The sequence below is a fragment of the Balaenoptera physalus genome (genome assembly GCF_965194825.1).
Source record: "Balaenoptera physalus genome assembly, chromosome: 18".
Lineage (NCBI taxonomy): Eukaryota > Metazoa > Chordata > Mammalia > Artiodactyla > Balaenopteridae > Balaenoptera > Balaenoptera physalus.
The window spans coordinates 12,990,329-13,011,988 of NC_138899.1; the positions used below are offsets into that span (position 1 = coordinate 12,990,329).

The following is a 21,660-nucleotide window of genomic DNA, read 5'->3' on the forward strand; positions in this document are numbered from 1 at the left end:
TGAAAGGTCTGTTCAATATTCACAGGGTTAGTCTTGATCAAAACAGTAGCGATGGGAGTTTATTGTCTTTTCATTTGGGGATCTATATACTCCAGATGGAAGCTGATATTAGGCAACATTTTATCATTTTCAATATTTATTGGGTAAATATTTAAACAGATGCACATTGAAAGAACATTCTCAGATGATCCAAGATAAAGCACAGTGTACATTCTAACCATACATATATATCACCTAACAACTAACTGGTGGTTGAATTAAAGGAACTCTTTGAAAAATTTATCAGACCCTTTACACACCCATATACAATGCTCTATTAAATGTCATAGGATACAGTAGTTAAGATAAATGGATGAATGCCCTAACTGATTAAAGAGAAATTTTACCTAGTAAAGTACAGCTGAGTTGGTTTGACTCATGACTTAAGAATTATGTTTTATAAATATATGAATTTTTAAACTTTTTATTTTATATTGGAGTATAGTTGATTAACAATGTTGTGATAGTTTCAGGTGTACAGCAAAGTGATTCAGTTATACATATACATGTATCTATTCTTTTTCAAATTCTTTCCCCATTTAGGTTGTTATATAATATTGAGCAGAGTTCCCTGTGCTATACAGTAGGTCCTTGTTGGTTATCCATTTTAAATATAGCAGTGCGTACCTGTCAATCCCAAACTCCCTAACTATCCCTTCCCCCCCACCCTTCCCCCCCTGGTAACCACAAGTTTGTTCTCTAGGTCTGTGTTTTCTTGAATTTGTAGATCACTTGAATTTAAGTTAAAGAAAATATCTCAAATCAATAATTAGATTTTCCCAGGCTCCAGTTCCCCCTGTTTACCTCTACGTAACTGGGGCTGATATCCTGGAACACGCTAGAGCAGCCGTACTAGTTCTTCAAATACTGAAATATGATCATACCACTTGGTCAGTAGTCATAGTGCTACGTCTTCCCACCCGTGTCCCTGACTGTCCCCCTTGTCCTGGCTGCTGGCCTCCTAACCTGCCCGTTACCAGATCTTTCCAGGATCCAGCAAAGGTTCATGCCTGGCGCAGCTGGAGCCCTTGGGAGCCATCTTCGTGGCCTGCATAGTGATTGATTCAATGTTCCATTGGTTGTTACATATTTTGGCCCTGAACACACATTCCACACAACAGATTTTTGTTTGTATTAAACTTATTCTTTTCCCACAGACTAATTTCCTTTCTACTCGACCTTAAATTCAAACAATAGAATTATGAATGCATGGCTTTTAGGTGAATGTGCGCGCATGGCTGTTTTGCAAGACTGCGTTAATATCTTACAAGCATTCACTTACATAGAGGCACGGTTCTACCACAGATGCATCTCAAACCACAAATATAATTGAAGTACCTCCAGTTTGTCAGTCCTGAGAAGTTTCTGAGTTGCAGTTGAGCCCGGGACGGTGACAGGTGGACTTCCGGGAACAATAACAGGTGTGGTGGGTAGAATTTCCGTTGGGACTAAGCCAACTCCAGGGGTTACCGGCGCTAAGTAAGGAGCAAAGCTAATCGCCGTATTTGTCCCTATTGCGGGACCTACAGGAAAAGTGGGCTGTTAAAGGAAGATAACACAAGACAAAGATTCCTTTAGAAGAAAACTTTTCAAAATCACCAGCAAGTGTCATTTGAACAAAATTCATTCATTGCATACAAGACTCTTTGTGTTAGTTGCATAGGTCAATGCTGAACTGTGAAAATTCATTAAGCTTCTCTGTTTTTTGCTTAATAAAAATGAAGTCCATACAGATCCTCTCTTCCCCAAACCGTACGAACACACGGGAGAACATCATAGAAACCTAACCACAGGGACCAGGTTAAACTTTTATTCCCGTGAAAGTGTTCTCAAGAAAAGAAAAGAATAACTTCACTCTAATTGCTCATCATTCCAAACTGTTGACTGTTACAACAAGAAGGCAGTCAAAGTTAGGGAATGCTGACTCATAATCTTTGATTTCTCCTACGTGTCTCTCGAAGGGAGAGGAAGAAAGAAAAACCCTTGACTATAGACTGATTTTCAGACTGACCAAGTTTATACACTCTCAAAAAGTGGGGATTATTTGGTATTTTATTTTGCTAAGATTTACCAGTATGTTTCCATATTCTATCACTAGCATATATAACCCCAAAATTCATAGGCAGCTTTCATCTAGACCTGCTGTTTCTTGCTCTAGCTCAGCTATGTCTAGATCCAATCTTCCTTTCCTGAAAGGTGGGACGGAAGGGCTTGAACTTTTCCATTGGCCATTAAAAGTTGCTTTGGTTTCCCAGGTCACAAAATCAACGCAGCAGTGATGAAGGCATAGAGTTCCTTACTAAACTTCTCTATCACTATACTCTTTGTCCAGGGATGAGAAGAAATATATTAGAGGGTTGACGGGATGATTGTTTTCAAAAGCTTCACCTGAAAATATGCCTTTCAGAAAGGAAATAATGCACATTTAAGAGAACAACAAACTTGGCTTCACTTTTAAAGACCCAATGTTAAAAATGTACATTTAAGAGAACAACAAACTTTTGCTTCACTTTCAAAGAGCTGATGTTAAAAATTTAAGATGCTAAAGATTTTTCTTAGAATAAACTTTGCAGTGAATTGGACCTGAATAGTTTTTGTTGGTTTTGTTTGTTTTTAGTTATTGGATGACTTTTACCCTATTTATTTTTAGGATATTTTAGGTATTTGCAATCACATGTTAATGCAATTTTCTCATATTGAACTATGTGGTTGGCCATGTCATGCTACTTCTCTATTTGTACATTGTGGGTAACATTCTTGTTGTCTATTTATAGCTCTGAGTTGTTGAACATATGGGAAAAATAATAATCTGTGTGTATTAAGTTTTTTGTTGACAGCAATAATGGAAAAATATCTTTTACAAACGATGATGTTAGAAAGCAGTGAATTGTTAATAGTTTGTGCGGGGAGTTCTTGGAGAGGCTGAAAGGCTTCACTGAAGTGACTGGTCGGGGGAGGGATGGAAGAGGTGATTCTAATGGTCTTAGAGGGCTGCTGCTGCACTCTCACGAGGGGCTCTTAGATCTTTATGGCTCTGACATAAAATTCACTTTGGGGGAAAGTTGCTTCATGAGGTCTTAACATGGGAAATTGATGGCAGTTAGGATTTTTTTTCTTCCTTGACTTTCTACAGAGTTTTATACATGAATGTTTTCCATTTTCAACCCATTTGAGTCATAATTATAGAACGCTGTGGTTTTCAGTAACTGTAGCTTTTATAATTTAGTACCGTTGAAAAGAAGCCAAGTGATTTAAATGGTATAAGGGCTCTATAATGTTAGGATTTAAGAAAATCAATTCTGAAAGGTCATAAATCACAACAGATCAGTGATTCAAAGAACTAGCTATATCAGAAATCCCTGAGGGGAATTTCATAAATAGAGATATCACAAATTCTGACTCAATATGTCTGGGCAGGGTCCTTGAGATTTGCATTAAAAAAAATTTACTACATGATCTGATGTGCAGCCCAGTTTGGGGACAACTGTCATAGATGAGGAATGAAAATAAATATTAGGAAAAACCAGTACTAGTAGTGTAATTTAATCTAGAGACTAATGATCGAAGTAAACATTTAGAAACTAGAGCCCTCCCCACATCTCCATTTTTGACTTTCTGTTGAAGCAAATTCCCAACCTCCCTCCCTTTTAGATAATTTGAAGCCTGGGTCAGTGTAGGGATACACATTCAGGTTGTACCTTGACTGTCAATGGGCTGTCAGAACCTCAAAACCCATTTCCCAAAACCTTTTTGGATATCAACAAATCTCTCGCCATTAGCCAAATTTTGTTCCTTGTTCATCTAATTTAATGGTCGAAAATGAATGTTGCAGTTTGTTTTATTGATGATAGCTGTAATATAGGTCACAGAGAGTATTATTTAAAAGTAAAAACACAAATATTAGACAAAGGGAGACAGGAATTCAAAATTCTGAGCTCGGCCAGTTATTAATCTTTACCCTGGGCAGGAAATCAACCTCTCTGAACTTTAGTTTTCTCATCTGCAGAAGGGAAGTAAAGCTACTTAGCTTAAAGACTTGGGCTGAGCAAGGTGTTAGTTCTCTCTTATAATACTTCGCACGGTTGGAATGCAAGAAATAGCAGCTATCATTAGTAGTGTAAAAATCAGTATTAATAAAGGTTTTTTTCCCCCAAATTGTCCATTGATTCTATAACAGGAATGTAGTCAGGATAGCAATATAATAATAGAGGTATAAAATCTTACTGAATGATAGCAAATACCTTATTTTGAAATATAGGTTGGGAAAGTCTGTATTTTCTTTCATGTGAAAGTTAAAAGTTCATAGGCTTTATGAAGATAGATTCAATTAGATATTTTCCCTTTTTTTTATCTAGAGTGTTTTTTGTTGAAGTTGAATAGTAAAAAAAAAAAATACAGTTATGGTAATTTTCAGAGATGGGCACTATATTATTATTATTATTATTATCATCATTGGCAGTAATACCTTACATCTGTGAAAGGTTCGGCTGTTTTCAAAGCATTCTCACACACGGTGTCTTCTTTAATCTTCTCGATACCCGCGAGAAGCAAGCGTGGCAGCGAGAACTGCACAGTCTTCCAGGTGAAAGCAATTTAGAGTAGAGACTACATGGATTGCCCAAGGTCAGCGCTGCCGAGGCAGAGAGTCAAGGCAAAGCACCCAGGACCCCTGGCTCCCAGCCTGGGACTGTTTTCACTCCTCTGCACTTACTAGATTTCGTTGGTAATTTCTTAAAACAGAAGAGGGAACAAAAACACGAGTTGCCCTTACAGACGTAAGCGTACAGAGTGAGCATTGGCGGGGAGCCGTGTCCCACAGTCAGCCAGGGCCTCCCGCAGGCAGGAGGTTAGGGCTGCTCTGAACAGCTGCCTGGAAAAGTGGGTCTCAGACCCTGGATTCAAGTTAAAGTCTCCAGGTGGCGTTGAGGCTGATGTCTGAACTTGAGTCTGAGTTGGTAGCCAAGAGAAGGGCAGCACCTCCAGGTGACTCTGCTGCTGGAAGGCCACGAGCTAGGGCTTGGGAGAACCGGCCCCGCGGTTCCTGCAGGAGGGCTGTTGCCAGGTGGTCTGAGACGAGATCCATTTGGTCCTCCTCATCTCTCAGCACTAACTGCAGTGAGAGAGGCCAGAGGACAAGAGCTGCAGAGAGTCTTCTGGAAGAAAATCGTGTCCGAGATGCCGGTCTTGTCATCTTCGCTCTGGACTTCACCCCACGTGCCTGTGTTTCTCACTCTCCACTCTTCCTTCTCCGTACCTTACAGCAGTAGGTCTGGGTTCAAAGATCCCACACTCACATGTGCACACATGCTCTTTGATATTTTGTAGTGGCGAGGAAGGATCAGGGCTGGGGAGGAATGACTAAGTGGCCTGAGGTATTTTATGGCTCTAAAACGTACTCAATTGACTTTTTAAAACAAGAGCGTGAGAGCTCATACATTTAGAAAGCTCTGACTTCAAACAGTAGGTATTTGGCACTCAAACTGAAAGGCCTAAAACATGGCATCTCTTAAGCCTTCTCCCTTTACTCCCAGAAGCATCTCTGGAGCACAGAATACTCAACACTAGACCTTGCCCCCAAGGACTGGATTGCATAGGCTCTTGAATCCCTGTCCTACTAAAGGCTACCCACCTGCTGCTTTATCTTGAGTGTACGTGGGAAGGTTGTGTGGGAGGTGAGGGGTTGGGGGCAGTGTGCTGGGTAGGGAAGGGAAGGGAAGGAAGAATTGCTGTTACACTCTGTTAGGAATTGGAGAAAGAAAAACTGCTAGGGGGAATAAGGTGAATGAGACTTTTCAAATGTAATGAATTTGAGACAGAAGAGGAAAGAATAGTTTGCATTTTCATTCATTCAATAAATATTCATTGGTGGTACAGACATGGTGCCAGAACACTGTGTCTACATTTATTGAACTTAAGCCCTAATGGGGAAGAACAAAGAAATAAAATGACAATTCATTTTTATGGATAAGCAGAAATGAGGAGGCCTCACTGGTAATGACAGAGATTGGTGGTGGGTCGCAGGGGATAGAGTTGGAGTCCTTATGAATAAGATGAAGTTAAAACGTGAAGAGTAGTGGGAAACTTCCAGCAAAAGCAAAGGCCTTGAGGCAAACAAGAGCTCTGTGTGTTCACAGAACTGAAAGTTTGGTTTGGTCTCAGTGGATAAAGGAAGAGTGGCCCAGAATGAGTTGGTGAGCTGGGAAGGGACCTGATCACAGATGACACTATAGATAAAGTCAAGGTTACATGTTTAGGCTTTGTCTCCAGTGAAATGGGAAAGCATTGAAGGGTTGTAAGAAAGGCCTTTACAAGGCCTTTATATGATGCCTTTATGTGTTTAAAAGAGTCCTCCAGTTGCTGTGTGCAAGATACATTGGAATAAAGCAAGAGTGGAACTTGAGAGATTAGGAGGGAACAGCTTATAAAGTATTTTGAAATACTTGATGGCGGCTCAGACGAGGGTGCTGGGAGAAGAAGTAGATGGGCTTCAAGGCACATATGACAGGATTTGCTGATGAACTGGATGTGAGAGAATCTGCTTGGTTTTGGTTTGAAACTGCTGGTTGCACATACTGAGATGGAAGTGTAGTAGAATAAAACAATGGGTCTTGAACATGTCAAGTTCCTGTGAGAAATTTGAAGGTGAGTCCAGTAAGAAGCTGGATACCTGAACCTGGGACTCAGAGGAGAGGTTTGGACTGGGAACGTGCATTTGGGAGTTCTCAGCCTGTAGATGATTCAGAGCCATGGAAATGGATGAGACCATGAAGGAGAGGGTACATGAGAGAGGGGTCCAGCACTGGGAACATCCATGTATAGCAGCCTCAACATATAATAGAGGAAAAGAATGGGCAGTGGAGACAGAGGAGGAAAGAGCGATCAGAGAGCGAGGAGTGCTCCGCAAAGGAGAGATTGATTGCATGTTACTAAGAGGTCGAAAGAATACAAGAAAAGCAGAAGTGCCCATTGGTTTAGCAACATGGAGGTCACTGGTGAGCGATTTCAGTGGATGGGTTCAGGGGAGATGGGAGACAAAGGGAGTGGAAAAAATACGCATAGCTCTTTACAGAAGTTTACCTAAGAAGGAAACCGAAAAATGGAGGGGTGCTGGCTACTTTATGTTTATCAATTTCTTTGTCTTAAGCAATTTCTGCATGTATTAGTTTCCCGTGGCTGGTTTAACAAATTCCCACAAAGCTGGTGGCTTAAACAACATGCATTTATTCTTTCATAGTTCTGGAGGCCGAAAGTCTGAAATCAGTTTCATTGGGCCAAAGTCAAGATCATACTCCGTCTGGAAGCTCTAGGGATGAATCCATTCTTTGTCTCTTCCATTTTCTGGTGGCTGCTGGCATCCCTTGGTTAGTGGCCACATCACTCCAGTCTCTGCCTCTACGGGCACATTGCCTTTCTCCTCTTCTGTATGTGTGTCAACTCTCCCTCTGACTCTCTTATAAGGATGCTTGTGATTGCATTTATTCCAGGAGAATTTCCCCATCTCAAGATGCCTAGCTTAATCACATCTGCAAAGACCCTATTTCCTTGTAAGGTGACCTTTACATTTCCAGGTACCTTTGAGGGCCATTATTTGGCCTACTACCTTGTATTAGGTCACTAATTCATTCCTGAGACTCTGAAGTTATTTGTTTGTAGAGTTAATGATTTTTAAGTTTATTATATTTTTTGTTCTAATTTTTCTTGAGATTTAAAAACCTCTACTAAAATACTTAAATGTAATATCCCTTCTTCACAGAGTAATCGTGATTATTGTCTTTAATTAATATATGAGACAATACATAAACATAACTTTCAAAGAAAATTCAACTAATAGTTTATAACAGGAATGGAATTTTCTTATTAACATTGCCATTATTGGGTACCAGGGTCAATCCTTACAAATTCTAAGTAAATAAGAAGTGAATGATTAAAACGATGTAATACACTGTTGCTATGTTGACCTAGGTGGTTCTAAATTTATTCCCATAGACGTCATTTAATATGTATAATTAAATTATTTTAGCATTTAGGTAATGTAATAAAATAATTTATATGTGTATATCGATAAAGAGAACCATAAATTATACATGTGAATGGTTTTAAGTAGATCCACTTAAATGCCTGTATTTGGTGTTAAATGTGTTCAGCACTCTACCTGTGTTGTCCTTACATCTAGGATAACTCCTACTCATCCTTTAGGATGTACTTATTTGGGACTTCCTCCAAGCAGCCTTTCCTGCCTCATCCAAAATCATGATTCCCTGGGCCTGAATCTTACGTTGCCTTTTCCTTGAGTCTGTCTACACCCACGAGACTGTAGCTGATTTATCTTGGAGTTCCCTGCACCTGCACTTTTTTATTTTTACTCTGGGCAGAGCTGGTTCCTGGCTACTTTGTGCCACTATTCTTGGGCAGAAACCTGGAGACAAGCAGAATTGCCAAAAATCTGCGCAGATTCTCTCCTCTTCCTGGACCAACCCCACCTTCCCCATCTCATCTCATGGACGCACAACAAGAAAATGTAACTCCCTGGTATCTATCCCTTTTCATTTAGCAGCTTTCAATAACATAGAATTTTCATACAATAAGGACTGATTTTTAAACAATCATCTCTTGTGTATGCACCTTTTTTTAAAAAAGAGCAAATTTCACTCACTTCACTGGCTTTGTTTTTTAAAAAATTAGCTTGTTTTTGACAAAAAATTTACAAGTGTAAACGAAATTCACTAAAGCCAAAAAATGCACTCCTTTCCCTCAGGGCCTCATTCCTAGAGCAATTTCCAGACCTTTAAGGAAGTACTTTCAAACACTGTGAAATCAGGGAGAAAATATGACACAGTACGTATTTGTAGACTGAATTCCCTGGGCGTTTAATCCTGCGGGCCTTGCCTCAGCTCCTGCACCCTTTGCAGGCCTCTGAGACGGGAGGCGTGGGTGGCTTAGGCAGCCCTCCTTCAGGCCTCTGCCAGGCTCCAGGGGGAGCAGACTGCAGAAAGCGCCCTGGTCAAGATGTCTGAGGTCCAGGCTCAGCTCCACAACTGATTAGCTGCAGGACATTGGGTAAATCCATTAACGTCTGTGGTTTCATTTTCCCCTTCCTTAAAATGATACCATTGAACTAAATAATCTATCTGTTGCATTGCTAATAATGTTTTAGGCATCAGAATCTCTTCTTTGCATAGATAATCAATTCATACTCTAAATGAGAACGTAGAACCATTGCCCTTCTAAGATGGTTCAAATATGGAGGTTACTGGTGAGAAAGAGTTGGAGTGACACAGATTTCCCAGATATTGTTTAGAAATTGTCTTTGCCTACGGTTTCTACATGCGTTTTTCCATTTAAATAATCTAAAAACGCCTATTTTCAGCATCTAGTTAGCGTCAAAGCTATTTGCTTTAATGGTAGCCAAAGAGACAAAGTAGGGGGACACCATTTTAGGTCAACATGGCCTTGCCTGTACCAACACTTTAATCATCAAGCCCATCATGAGATGCAGTGTACTCACCACTGGATGAAGTGGGGTTCCTGGAAACATAAATTGCATCTGCTGGGCAAGCATTGCTGCTGCAGTTTTTTGCTGGATCAAATTGTTCCTCCCGTTAATTTCGAGTTGAGTTTTTAGATGTGTTGGAGGGTGAAGATACTTGCAGTTCTCTCTTGAACAACGGCCCTGGAAGAAAGAGTTTTTGTTTTAGGACCGTCATAAGTAGCTTTCAACTCTGTTGTCAACCATTTCACAATCATTCCTTATATACGAAGGTGTGTATCTGTGTGTGTGCACACGCGTGCACACGTATGTTGGAACATACAAGGGGTGAATCGGGCATTAGATGATTATCAGCCTTGCTCAGACCTGTTGAACAGAGAAGCTTCCTGAAATGTTGTTGTTTTTAGTGGATTCTAACTCTGACAAAAGACCCTAAGGAAACGTGAGTGCTGAGAGTAAAGTGGGACCCTTCTAGGCAGTGTGGAAGGCCAGCAGAGGAGCATATTTATTGTGACTTATCAAAAGGAAGCTTTGAACTTGCTAAACGTTGGTTTGTGCTGGAGTGATGACAAAATGTGAATAATTATGCGCCACATTTGTGCAGCAGGGAAAGTAATCAGAAGGTCTTGAAATGTGTGCTGCAGGGTGGCTGAAGACACCCCTAAATCAAATGATTGAAGAAGAGGCGGTGGTAGAATAGGAGCGGACATTTCTTAGTAACTGATGCACAGGTGAAATTTCCAGGCATGAACTCAGATAATCACCTGCAACGGAGCACTTTGCTATGATACATGAAAGCCGCAGCCCATGTCCCTGCCCCACTCCCGTGACAGTTGTATAAAATTAAATGTCACCATATGAGGTAGTGAAGAGTGTTTACAGCTAAAGTAACATCGGGATGTTAAAGCTGGCAAAGTGAAAAAAAAAATTAACTAGGTGACAGGTGTGCCTAAAACCAGTCTTGAAGAGTAATCACAAATGGTAGTGTTCATACTGAGTTCCCAAGTTTTCAAAACTACCAACTGAGAGAATCATGTTGATGTGTGAATTATGCAATTTCTGGAGAAAGAATAACGAACTGTGTTAACCAGTATGGGGGCTGTCATTCCCTAAAGAATTAGTCTTATTTGCAACCAAGAAAAGAGAATATGGGTTTGTTTACCAAATATAAAAGTAATTTTAAAAAGCAAGCTGGGTGGATCTGGGCAAACAAATTTGTTTATAGTCATCCTAATTCTAAACATCTGGAGTTCGCACGCTGCCCCCTGCTCATTTCAGCTGCACTTGTGGTGGCGCAGGCTCCCTCCCGAATGTCAGCCTCCTACACTGCCGCGGAGAAGGGCAGACAGGGGTCCTGGGCTCAGCTTGGTGCTCTGCACTCATCAACCCGCGTTAGCAGCATGAGAGGCTGCGCCGCCCTCTGTAGGGAGGACGCAGAGGCGGGCACCAGGGACCCCAGAAGGAATGGGTCACGTTTCTGCTAAAGTTATTCTGTAACAATGGGCAAGGTCAGCATGTCTCCTTAGGCTCAAGTTCATATTGTCGATGTTTCATTCAGCATCCTAAGGGAGGAAACAGACATCTTGGGTCAAGTACTAGAAGGTCCACTGTTAAAATACTGGCAAACTGGACCCACAATTTAAAATAATCCACTTTGTTGTACACCTGAAACTAACACAACATTGTTAATCAACTGTACTCCAATACGAAATAAAAAGTTAAAAAAAAAATAATCCAAGTCAAAGCCGTCTAGGAATCTCTTTCTCTCTCCATCTACTTCTGTCTGCAGATTTTTACGGTAAAGTTTTAATCCTAACTTTACTTTGCTCATTGTTTTGTGATGTCCTAGGTTCCCTCCAGCCCTACCAACCTGCTTCAGGCATGTCTTATTTTACTTCTCTTTCTGTCCTCCCTTGACAGTTGCCCAAGTCTCTGGATTTTCTAAAATAAAATCTCCGAGAAAGCATTCGGATTGGGCCAGCTCCTAGCGCACAGGAATGTGACCAGTCTCTGGGTTGGCTGCCTTATGTCAGGTGTCCAAATACATTCTTATCATCTACTGTGGGAGGTGGTCACGGCACGTAGTTACTGCCCATCATCAGGGGTGGAGGAGAATTGAACAGAGTGACATTTCTTGTATAGAGGATAAGTCTCCCCAGGCTTCTCTCTGACAAGCTCAGTTCAAACTCTCTTCAAACACAGTTAGTTCACTTGGAAGATGACACCCAGAGAGGCTCACGTATACAGGGTACACGTATGGGCCTATGTGCACAAATGTACAAAGGGCCTCATGCGGGGATTTGGGAAAGCAGAGTTCCATAGAATGGAGTTGGAGTTTGTGAAACATCCACACTTCTACCAGTTTGGCTATTATATTTTGCTCATTCATATAATTGTCAATTTGATCATTAGTCTTCTAATGTAATGCTTTGTAGCTTCAGGTAAAAATTTCAATTAGCCTAGAAACATATAGTTTTTTTGTTAATGCTGTCATCTCTTTTTTTTTCTTTTTAAAGCAAGTTTTTTTTTTTAATTATTTATTTATTTATTTTTGATTTATGGCTGTGTTGGGTCTTCGTTCCTGTGCGAGGGCTTTCTTTAGTTGCGGCAAGCGGGGGCCACTCTTCAGCGCGGTGTGCAGGCCTCTGACTATCGCAGCCTCTTTTGTTGCGGAGCACAGGCTCCAGACGCGCAGGCTCAGTAGTTGTGGCTCACGGGCCTAGTTGCTCCGCGGCATGTGGGATCTTCCCAGACCAGGGCTCGAACCCGTGTCCCCTGCATTGGCAGGCAGACTCTCAACCACTGCGCCACCAGGGAAGCCTAACACTGTCATCTCTTGATACAACTGGGACTCTTCGGGAACTACATAAACTATTTTCAGCCAATGGAACATGATTTACAACATCGAATTAGTAATTTATTGATGGAACCTTCTTTTCCATGAGAATTAATACAATTTCCAACTGTTCTTACTTACATACTTGGAGTGAGGTATATTATTGATTACCCATGTACCAGACAATTTAATCATGGTTATCTCATCTTCTCCTTATAACAGCTGTAATGATCCCTATTTTACAAAACAGCAAATGTACTCAGAAAGCTCAAGAAACTTTCCAAAGTTTATATAATTGGTAAGTGGTAGGGCTGGATTTTAAATCTAGGTTTATCTGACTCAATTACATCACTGTACTAACCTATTTATTAGCAACAGTTAAAATCCAGGGAGGATAAAAATCTAGCATTCTCCTTCATAGAATAATAGGCTACTTAACACAATTTAAAACATAATAGAATATATATGAGGATTTGGGAGTGGAAAAAGATCATTTGCCTGGGTCTGTCTATCGGAAGGGGGTCAGAGGAGTGGTTAGGCTTACAGGCTCTGGAGGCAGATGCCTGGGCACATAAGTTGGCTCTGCTTTTTCCTACCTTTGTAACTTCGAGCAAATTACTTGAATTTCTTGTATATTAGCGTTTTCATCTATACAGTGAAAATAATTATTGTGTTTTCCTCTGAAGGCTGTTGTAGCATTAGATGAGCTAATACAGGCACAAGGTGTAGAGAATGCCTGGCACGTAGTAAGCACTGGGGAAGTGTTGTCAGCATTACCAAAGAAAGAAAAGATATTTGTATGTCATTTTCTTTACAGTAAGTGCAGGATTACAGATTTAGTTATATTTTGATTGGCTTTTTGTTTCTTCTCTAGAGTAGCTTTTCATTTCAAAACATGATAAAAGCAATCAGCACTTAATTATACTTATTCAAATACCTTATATTTAAGATTATTTTCAAGTGTACAGGATATTTCTGCAAGTGTCCATATTTGAGGAGAGAGCCCTGGAACGTAGTTCGGTCTAGCATCAATATTTTGAAGGGTGTTGCAGCACAGATGTATGAGGCAGACAAATTCAAAGCCTGGGAAACTCTAGGCAGCAGAATTTTAGTAAGGGATACTATAGGACTCTAAAATCCTAAAGGAAACGTTACTGTCAAAATATAACTATTTGACACAGTAAACAATTGGTAAGGAAGTTTTTGTTAAGGCGTAAGATTTGTCAGGATACGTATCATCGTACAAATACTGTTGATTATCAAAGCAAGTTGTCATAACCCGATGGGAGAGGGCAGTGAGCAGAAATGTAAAGCATCTTTGTATATCATTGTGAAACAAAACAGAAGTGTCAAAAATAGTGTCTCCCAATTTTAGTCCAAGAAATGAAGATGAAAACGTCTTGGGAAAGTCTTCCTGTGGCTGCTAGGATTGTTTTTTTTTTGTTTTATTTTAACTCTTCCTCCCTTGGTTAAACACTGTTTCCGAAAGATAAGAGAGGTAGGGTCCAGCCCCTGGAGAAGGGGACTGGCACAGCTTCTGTGGGATGGAGTGGGAGGGCACCATTCCAGAGTCTTTGTGAAGAATCTTCTAGAACTGGAAAATGGGAGCCCTGGAGGAGTCTAGGCAGATGGTCCCACATCAGGGTCTAATGTGGCGATTGCAGCCCTCAGGGGCTCCGCCCACCCTGGGTGGGATGCAGCAGGTTTAGAAACGACAGGTGGTCTGGATCACACTCACCATTGTTCCTGGTCTATTTCCAGGCTAGGGTCTCATTCCTTCCTTCATTCAACAAATATTTATTGAGACCTTGCCGTGTGCCAGGCCTTGTGCTAAGTGCTAGTTAACTAAAGGTGAGTAAACACAAGATCTGCTGCCTCCCTGCCTGAAGCCTGCAGTCAGGTGGTGAAGACGGATATTAGCCAAACAGTGACACAGATAAATGTATAATTACAAACTGTGGTCCTTGTTCTGGAGGAGAAGGCTGAGAGAGAATGGTGGGAGAGGGTCAGAACTGCGACTGGTGGCAAAGGAGGGCTCTGAAGAAGTGCCATATTTAAACTGAGACCTGAAGGATGAGAAGGAACTTGGCAAGGGAGTGAGTGAGGGCTAAAGTGTGTGTGTGTGTGTGTGTGTGTGTGTGTGTATTTGTGTGTTGAGGGGGAGAATACAAAATGAGGACAAAAGGAAGAGGACGTGCTAGGAGAATGTACCATCTGGGGGCCTTCTTGAAGTTTCTCAAGGCTGGAATACAGAAGGGGGTGTGGGTTGCAGTGGGGGGATGATAAGAGATAAAACGGGAAGAAGTAGACTAGAACCAGATAACAAAGAACTTTGGGAGTCAAGTTAAGGGCTATGAACTTCATTGCCACTGAAAGTTTTGAAGCAGGAGAAGAGCAAGATCAGATTTATGTTTTACGCTGCATATAAAATCTTACCCTGATTATTAGATTTTGTATCTCTAATGTTGTTATGGTTTGCATTGTTTGGAATCCGCTTATTTAAAAACAGTAACAGAATTCTGACGTAGTTTCCATAGGATTTGTGCACTTCATTCTGCTTCCCAAAATAATCTCTACTCCAGGAAAATTTAGTTTAGGGAGGATGGTTAGAAGCAAGTAAGAATTTCAAGCTGAATTAAGTGTATTAATATAAGCGACCATGAAAGATTCTAATGCAGAATACCCATGTTGATTCTTAACGGGATGAGGAAAGATGCTGAATAACTGTAATATGTACTTGTCAGAACAACAGATCGGAGCTATGGGAATTACATGGTCATTACATTGCACGACGTGGGAGAGAATAAATGCAGCTTTGGCTAAGAAAAGATTTCAGAATCAGGTTGGTGTGAGAAAGGAAAAGCATAATTGGAAAATGAGGTTTTCCAATTGCTTATTTTAAAACCAGGAATTTTTAGAATCTTTTCCTAGTATGCTCCTAATTGAAAAAGTCAATTAAAATATGGAAGCAAAAAAGAAAACAGATTAATTAGGAGATTATTAAAGGGATTAACAATAGGAATTTGGCCCATAGGAATAGCTAACAGACAACTATATCCCATTAATTTTCCATGGGAAAAGCAATGGACTTTATATGATCTGCAATTCAAACTGACAATAGACCCCTGCTGTACGACTTGGGGATAATTTAAATTGTTTCTTAGTGTGGGCCACACCATTGATCAGCAGACTCTACAAAGGCCCTTTTGGGAGATAATTCCGGTTGAGGCCCAGGGTCACAGCCTGATCCACTGAATTCCTCCTCTTCCCGTTGGGTCTTGGCTGCTCACTGCTTTCAGCATGTGATGGTGTTTTCAGGGGAGCAGGCCTGGCTGTGGAACGGAGAATCTGACTCTAAGATTGGGGGCAAATGGTATGCGTTCCCAAAGTGGCCTGCTGGGATGCTCTGAGTCCAGGAGCCTGCTTGGGAGGTCCATGGAAGCCACTGAAGAACCTCTCAGATTCCCTCGCGTTCCACATGCGTGAAACCAACTTAGCGAAATCCTGATGTCCTGGAGTCATTCCTGAAGCCCGTTCTGTCTTGGAACCTTCCCTGGAGAAGCAGTTGAAACCAGTGGTAAAGGGAACAGTCTCTGGAACTGGACTACTTGGGCTCAAAATCCAGCTCTGCTGTTCTTGCCATGGGACCTTGTGGCCTCCAGTTGCCACATCTGTAAAATGGGGATAACAATAGTTCCCCCCTCATAGACTTTGGTAAGGATTAAGATTTAATGCATATACAGTGTTTGAACAGTTCCTGGCACATAGTAAGCCCTCTATAAGTTTTTATTATTATCCCCCTCCTCCTCCTCCTCCTCATTATTACTATTACCAACACCCTCTCCGCAGAGTAGATAAAAATACATGGTATTAAAAACAACCTTCCTGGGACTTCCCTGGTGGCGCAGTGGTTAAGAAGCCACCTGGCAATGCAGGGGACACGGGTTCGATCCCTGTTCCGGGAAGATCCCATGTGCCGCAGAGGAGCTAAGCCCATGCACCACAACTACTGAGCCTGCACTCTAGAGCCTGTGCGCTGCAACTACTGAGCCCACGTGCTGCAACTACTGAAGGCCGTGCGCCTAGAGCCCACGCTCCACAACAAGATAAGCCACCGCAATGAGAAGCCCGCGCACTGCAACAAAGAGTAGCCCCCGCTCACCACAGCTAGAGGAAGCCCGCGCGCAGCAACGAAAACCCAATGCAGCCAGAAACCAAGCAAATAAATAAATAAATAAAATAAAAATAAAAACAACCTTCCTGATAACTAGTTCAGTTTCTGTATCACAGTGCTTCTCTCTGGCCTATCTCCCAAGCTCTTTAACACTATTCTTGTTCTCACAATCAGCACCAGCCTTGGCCATTTCTCTCTTCAGAAGAACCTCAGATCTGTTTTTCTTTGATATCTGTTCTGCTGAAACTTGCCAGGCCTGATTAACATGGCATGACTAATCTAGAGTTTAAAGAAGCTATGCATTATAGTGGGAAAATCCTGGAATTCTGGCTGTGGCTTCATCCCTAAATGGTTAGATTAACTTCTGCAGATAATGTATAATATTCTGTGCCTCAATTTTCTTATCTGTCAAATGGGGGTGATCATGTTGCCATCTCTCAACTCCTTCCGATGTTTGTGAGAGCTCGAGAGACAGCCACAGTTGCTCTGAAAAAATCATAATTTGCTATACATTGTCAATTCTACATCTATTTATTTCCCCCTTGAATGTTCCTAATCTAGTAAAAGGAGAAAGCCACATAAACCAACAGTTACAGTGAAGGGTGACACCTGGGAGGTATGTTGGCAACAGTCCCAATATGTTATGAGAATTGTGGGCAGTCTATGTGACAGACGGGGCATGAAGTGCATCAGCAGACGTGGCAAATTAAGTCAAAATCGATTAAGTCTAGGAGGATTTATTAAGTACCTACAGTGGAAAATTCAGTCAAATAGACCACTGCTTTGGTCCCTGTGACATGTAAAGTGTTTAGCAGACGTTTTCTAAGTGACTAAACTGGCTGGGGGGATCAGATGCTCGCAGCCTCAGTTTCCCTAGTTTCAAAATCTCTCAAGGTTTTTGAAAGTGGGAAAGAAAACCCAGAGGCCTTGGTTTGAGCAGGTGAGGTCCAGCCCTCTTCCCCAAGGCTGGCGTTTTTCCCTTCCTTACAGGGAGCTGCGAATGCTTCTGAGTCTGCCCCGTCTAGGTTTGCATTTAGGGCAGCCTGTTATCCCCGGAGAGGCTGGAAGACCTTGGGGCCATCACCAGTGCTCTAGGAGCAGATTTGTGACCATTATAGTCATGCCAATGTAACTGCTATTCCTTCAAGCACTATTGTGCAGTTAAGACCTAATTTGTGACCGTTTAAGCAGATGAAACATAAAAATTAATAAATGGGGAGGAGAGGCAAAGAGGGTGAATTGCTTGTAGTTTGCCATTTCAAAGCACGTTTCAATTTTTTTTAAATGGATTTGGCTGCCTGAGAAGTTTAATTAATCAATCAATTTATTTATTAACATGAAGACTCAAGTTTATATTTTTATATATGCTTCAAAATGTACTGAGCGTGTCTCCTTCCCTTGATTCTCCAATTACGTGAAGAATTCTTCTTCACTGTTTTCCTCTTCAACTTCTTTTCTCTGTCCTTGAGCCTGGGCAGTTTAAGTGTCTCAGACTACTGTGTCTTATGACTGGAAAGAGCTGTTTGTCAGTTTGATTGAGGAGCCAAGCCCTATCTTTACTGGTAAGGATTATCCATCTTGTTAACTTTATATGTTAACTGAAAATGTGCCAGTTAAGAGAAATCAGTGAGACCAAAAATAGTCCCTCCATTTTCCAGAGGTTTAAGGAAACTGATTTCCAAGCATCAGATGCTTCATTTGAAAATTATTTTATTTAGCTAAAAGATTAATGTCTTCTGAGTCACAGAGGAACACTGGGTAGTGTGGGTGGTGGTAATGTACCGACATAACACAAAACCGGTCTAGCTGCTGCCTGACTTCATAGTGTCTAGTTTCCTGACATCACATTCATCCGTGTATGCACGGCTGTGGCCATGGGTGAAACAGAAGCTCTGTGCAATATTAATCTCACAGCATTAGGATGTTTCCTGTGTGGGGAGGGCAGGCCCTTCTGGTCTATGTCTTATACTTCTCAGTACAGGGACCCTCACACGGTGGGCACTCAGTGCACGTTATCAAACGACTGTCCTCCTTTCTCTCCTCCAGGAAATCACGTGCCGAGCCCTGTGATATTAAATGGGCAGTCAAAACACAGAGCGAGCAATGCCACAATACGGGGGAATTCAAGGCGCTTTGTGAACACATTGTAGGGAACTCTGCCTAGCTTAGGGGCCAGGGATGACTCTAGTGGAAGGCACATATCACGTTCGGACTAAGATCTTTATCAGATTATCTAGTTGGGTGTATGCTGAGGGAGGTGGGTAGGGAGTAAGGGTTGGCGATTTGGAAAATTAAAACGAGCCAGACTAATTCATGACCACTCTGGGGGGGCGGTCAAGTTCCCGAAGCCTTATAAAGGCCTTCACATGGCACCTGAAACAAAGCAAATGCTTAGGAAATATTGGCTACTGTTTTTTTTATCATCAGCTGATCAGTATGATTAGAAACTGGTCATTTTCCAAATAAGTGAAATCTAGCCAAAGACACAAACTTTATTTTACACTTTCTGTTATTGTATGGTCTCTTTCAGTCTGATTTGAAAACCACGTGGTCAATCACCTACCCTCCCCCCCACAGGGATCTTCCTGGAATTCGGACACTGGCAGACAGTCAGCCTTAAAGGCTGACATTTAGTGGGTATAAATACCTCGGTTCCACTTAGAAAATAGCCACAGTCCCAAGCCTGTGGAATGTCAGGTGTTTTCCCCACTTCTCTGGTCACTCTAGCCCCTTCTCCCAGATCCTACCACCTCTCCCTCCTGCATCCCAGGGATCAAAGAGTTAAATCTGACACAGCAAGAGGGGGCCTCCCTGACCCAGCTCTGGGGCATTCAGATTGGTCACTGCCCTGGGAGGTATTTATATTAAAATATTTTGCATATCGTACCTCATTATAAATATACTTGTGACAAGGCCAGAGTGCCCTGGTTGTTGGTGTCAAGCTGGGTAAGGCTTCCAGGAGGAGGTGGGAGGAGGGGTGGATGAGGTATGGATGGGGCATTGGGAAGGGATGGGCAGGAAGGGGAGGAAGATGGGGAAAAAGACCAGGAAAACAGGGCCAATCAGGTGAAGAAGCGCTGGAAGGAGATGGAAGGGTAGAGTGTCCTTTTCAGGGTGCATTCAGTTTTAGTAACACTGGAAAGCACATTCCTCTTGGGCTGGTGTGTATTACTCGCTGCCTTGAGACTGACCTGCAAACTGAGCAGCTGCCGGAGGAAGCTGCACTTGATTCAGGAAACACAGTCTGGGGAGGCACGGGCGGGCGTGGCCCCTGCGTCACTGCAGGGCCAGTTCTGCACCGCTTACGGGAGGGTCAGCTGAGCCGCATTACGGAGCAGAGGTGAGGGCTTTAGTGTCTTGTCTCCTAAGGGCAGGAGCTGTGGGCCTCCATTCCTTTATTCATTCAGCAAACATTGTGGAACATCTGCTCGAGGCCAGAAACTGGGGTGGAATTGCACACAGGGTACTGAGATGTGATCTTACCCTCAATAAAAATAGCAAAGACTTATATAATAGTGCACATATCATGTACCAGGAGTTTCTAAGTGCTTTTGGTACATCACACTCTAATCTTCAATGCAAGTGCTTAACAGAGGAACTGTTAATATTCTCATTTTATGGGATAAAAGGGAGGCACAGAGAGGGGAAGTGACTTCCCAGAGTCACACAAGTAGTCAGGGGCAGAGCTGGGCATCCGACCCAGGCCGGATGGCAGCCTGTGCTGTTGGCCCTCTGAAGAGCCATTTTTAAGAAACTGAAAATCCAATGCAACGTTCCTATTGCACCTTAAAAAGCATTCTTCACACATAATATCTTATTACAGCTTCACAACATTCTTGTAATATATTATTCCAATTTAAAGGTAAGGAAAATGAAGCTCCGAGAGATCTGAAGATACTTTCCAAGGCCAAGTTGCCAAAGTCGACCAGGCTGAATTCTGGACCCCCATTACTAAAAAATGTGCCCTCCCTTGCCCTTTGCTGTCAGGGGGGGGGAAGCTGCAGGGTAACATACAAAAGATTTGTTCAGAGCAGAGTGGACCCCTTGCATACTAATGAATATTAGGGAGGTGACATGGGACGATCGTGTTGTGGGTTGAATTGTGTCTTCCTGGAGAGACGTGTTGATGTCTTAAGCCCCAGTTCCTTGGAATGTGACCTTATTTGGAGATAGGGTCTTTTACAGAGGTAATTAGGTTAAGATAAGGTCATCTAGGTGGGCTTTAATCCAACATGACTGGTGTCCTTATAAAAAGGGAAAATTTAGACACAGGGACAGACAATGTGAAGAGACACAGGAAAAAGATGGCTATCTCTAAGCCAAGGAACGTCTGCGGCTGCCAGAAGCTGGGAGAGAGGCCTGGAACAGTTCCTTCCCTAGACCTTTAGAGGAAGTATGGCCCTGCTGACACCTTGGTTTCAGACTTTGAGCTTCCAAAACTGTGAGAGAATAAACTTCTGTTGTTCTAAGCCACCTGGTTTGTGGTACTCGTTACAGCAGCCTTGGAAACAAGTACAATCACTTATAAGAAATGCTAGATGATGTATTTTTTTTCATGAGATTGGAGGCTACAACCAGCAAAACGCTATGCTATCTTCTGACACAAAGATTTGGTTCTGCGAATGGGTATTCTAATTTTTTTCGCGAACTCAAGTAACAAGATCCCCTTGTCTTATCAAAAACAAACTACAACAACTCCCAAATCCTTAACAAGTACAACGATTTTCTGCAAATGAAATTTTGTCAGCCTAAACACTATTAGATTTTTCACATGGTAGATTTAATAGGAGAGATTTATTTTAGTAAAAGACAAAATGTTTCACTATAGAACTTATTAGTAATGCATAAAGGCCTACTGAGTCTCTGAAGATCCCATTTTCAAAGAGAAATGTTGGGATAATTTTTATGTCCTGATTACAGAGAAAGACTCGATGAAGATTGTCCTTGATAGTAAATTTGTATGGAGGAGGCAGATGGGGGAAGGGGGAGGAATCACTCAGTCAAGCAGGAGGGAAGTCAAAGAAAGTGTGTAAATTTGGCCAGCATTTTGAAGTGTCTTTTAAAAAAGGTTGATGTGCGTTTCTGGGAAGTGAGGCCACCTTCACAGGTACTTGGACACACCAA

General features: G+C 41.9%; 1 protein-coding gene across 12 annotated transcripts in view; it reads right to left on the reverse strand.

The window, feature by feature from the left end:
* Window positions 1–21,660, reverse strand: part of MBNL2 (muscleblind like splicing regulator 2) — a 158,444-nt gene that overhangs the window by 43,958 nt on the left and 92,826 nt on the right. For all 12 annotated transcript variants that reach the window (XR_014255986.1, XM_082434674.1, XM_082434678.1 and 9 more), the window contains 2 exons: window positions 9,545–9,709; window positions 1,378–1,578 (listed from right to left, as the gene is read on the reverse strand). Coding sequence is in view for 11 of the 12 variants with exons in the window: in XM_082434674.1 (XP_082290800.1) it covers window positions 1,378–1,578; window positions 9,545–9,709 (366 nt within the window). In the remaining variant the exon portion in view is untranslated. The remainder of the gene's footprint in view (window positions 1–1,377; window positions 1,579–9,544; window positions 9,710–21,660) is intronic.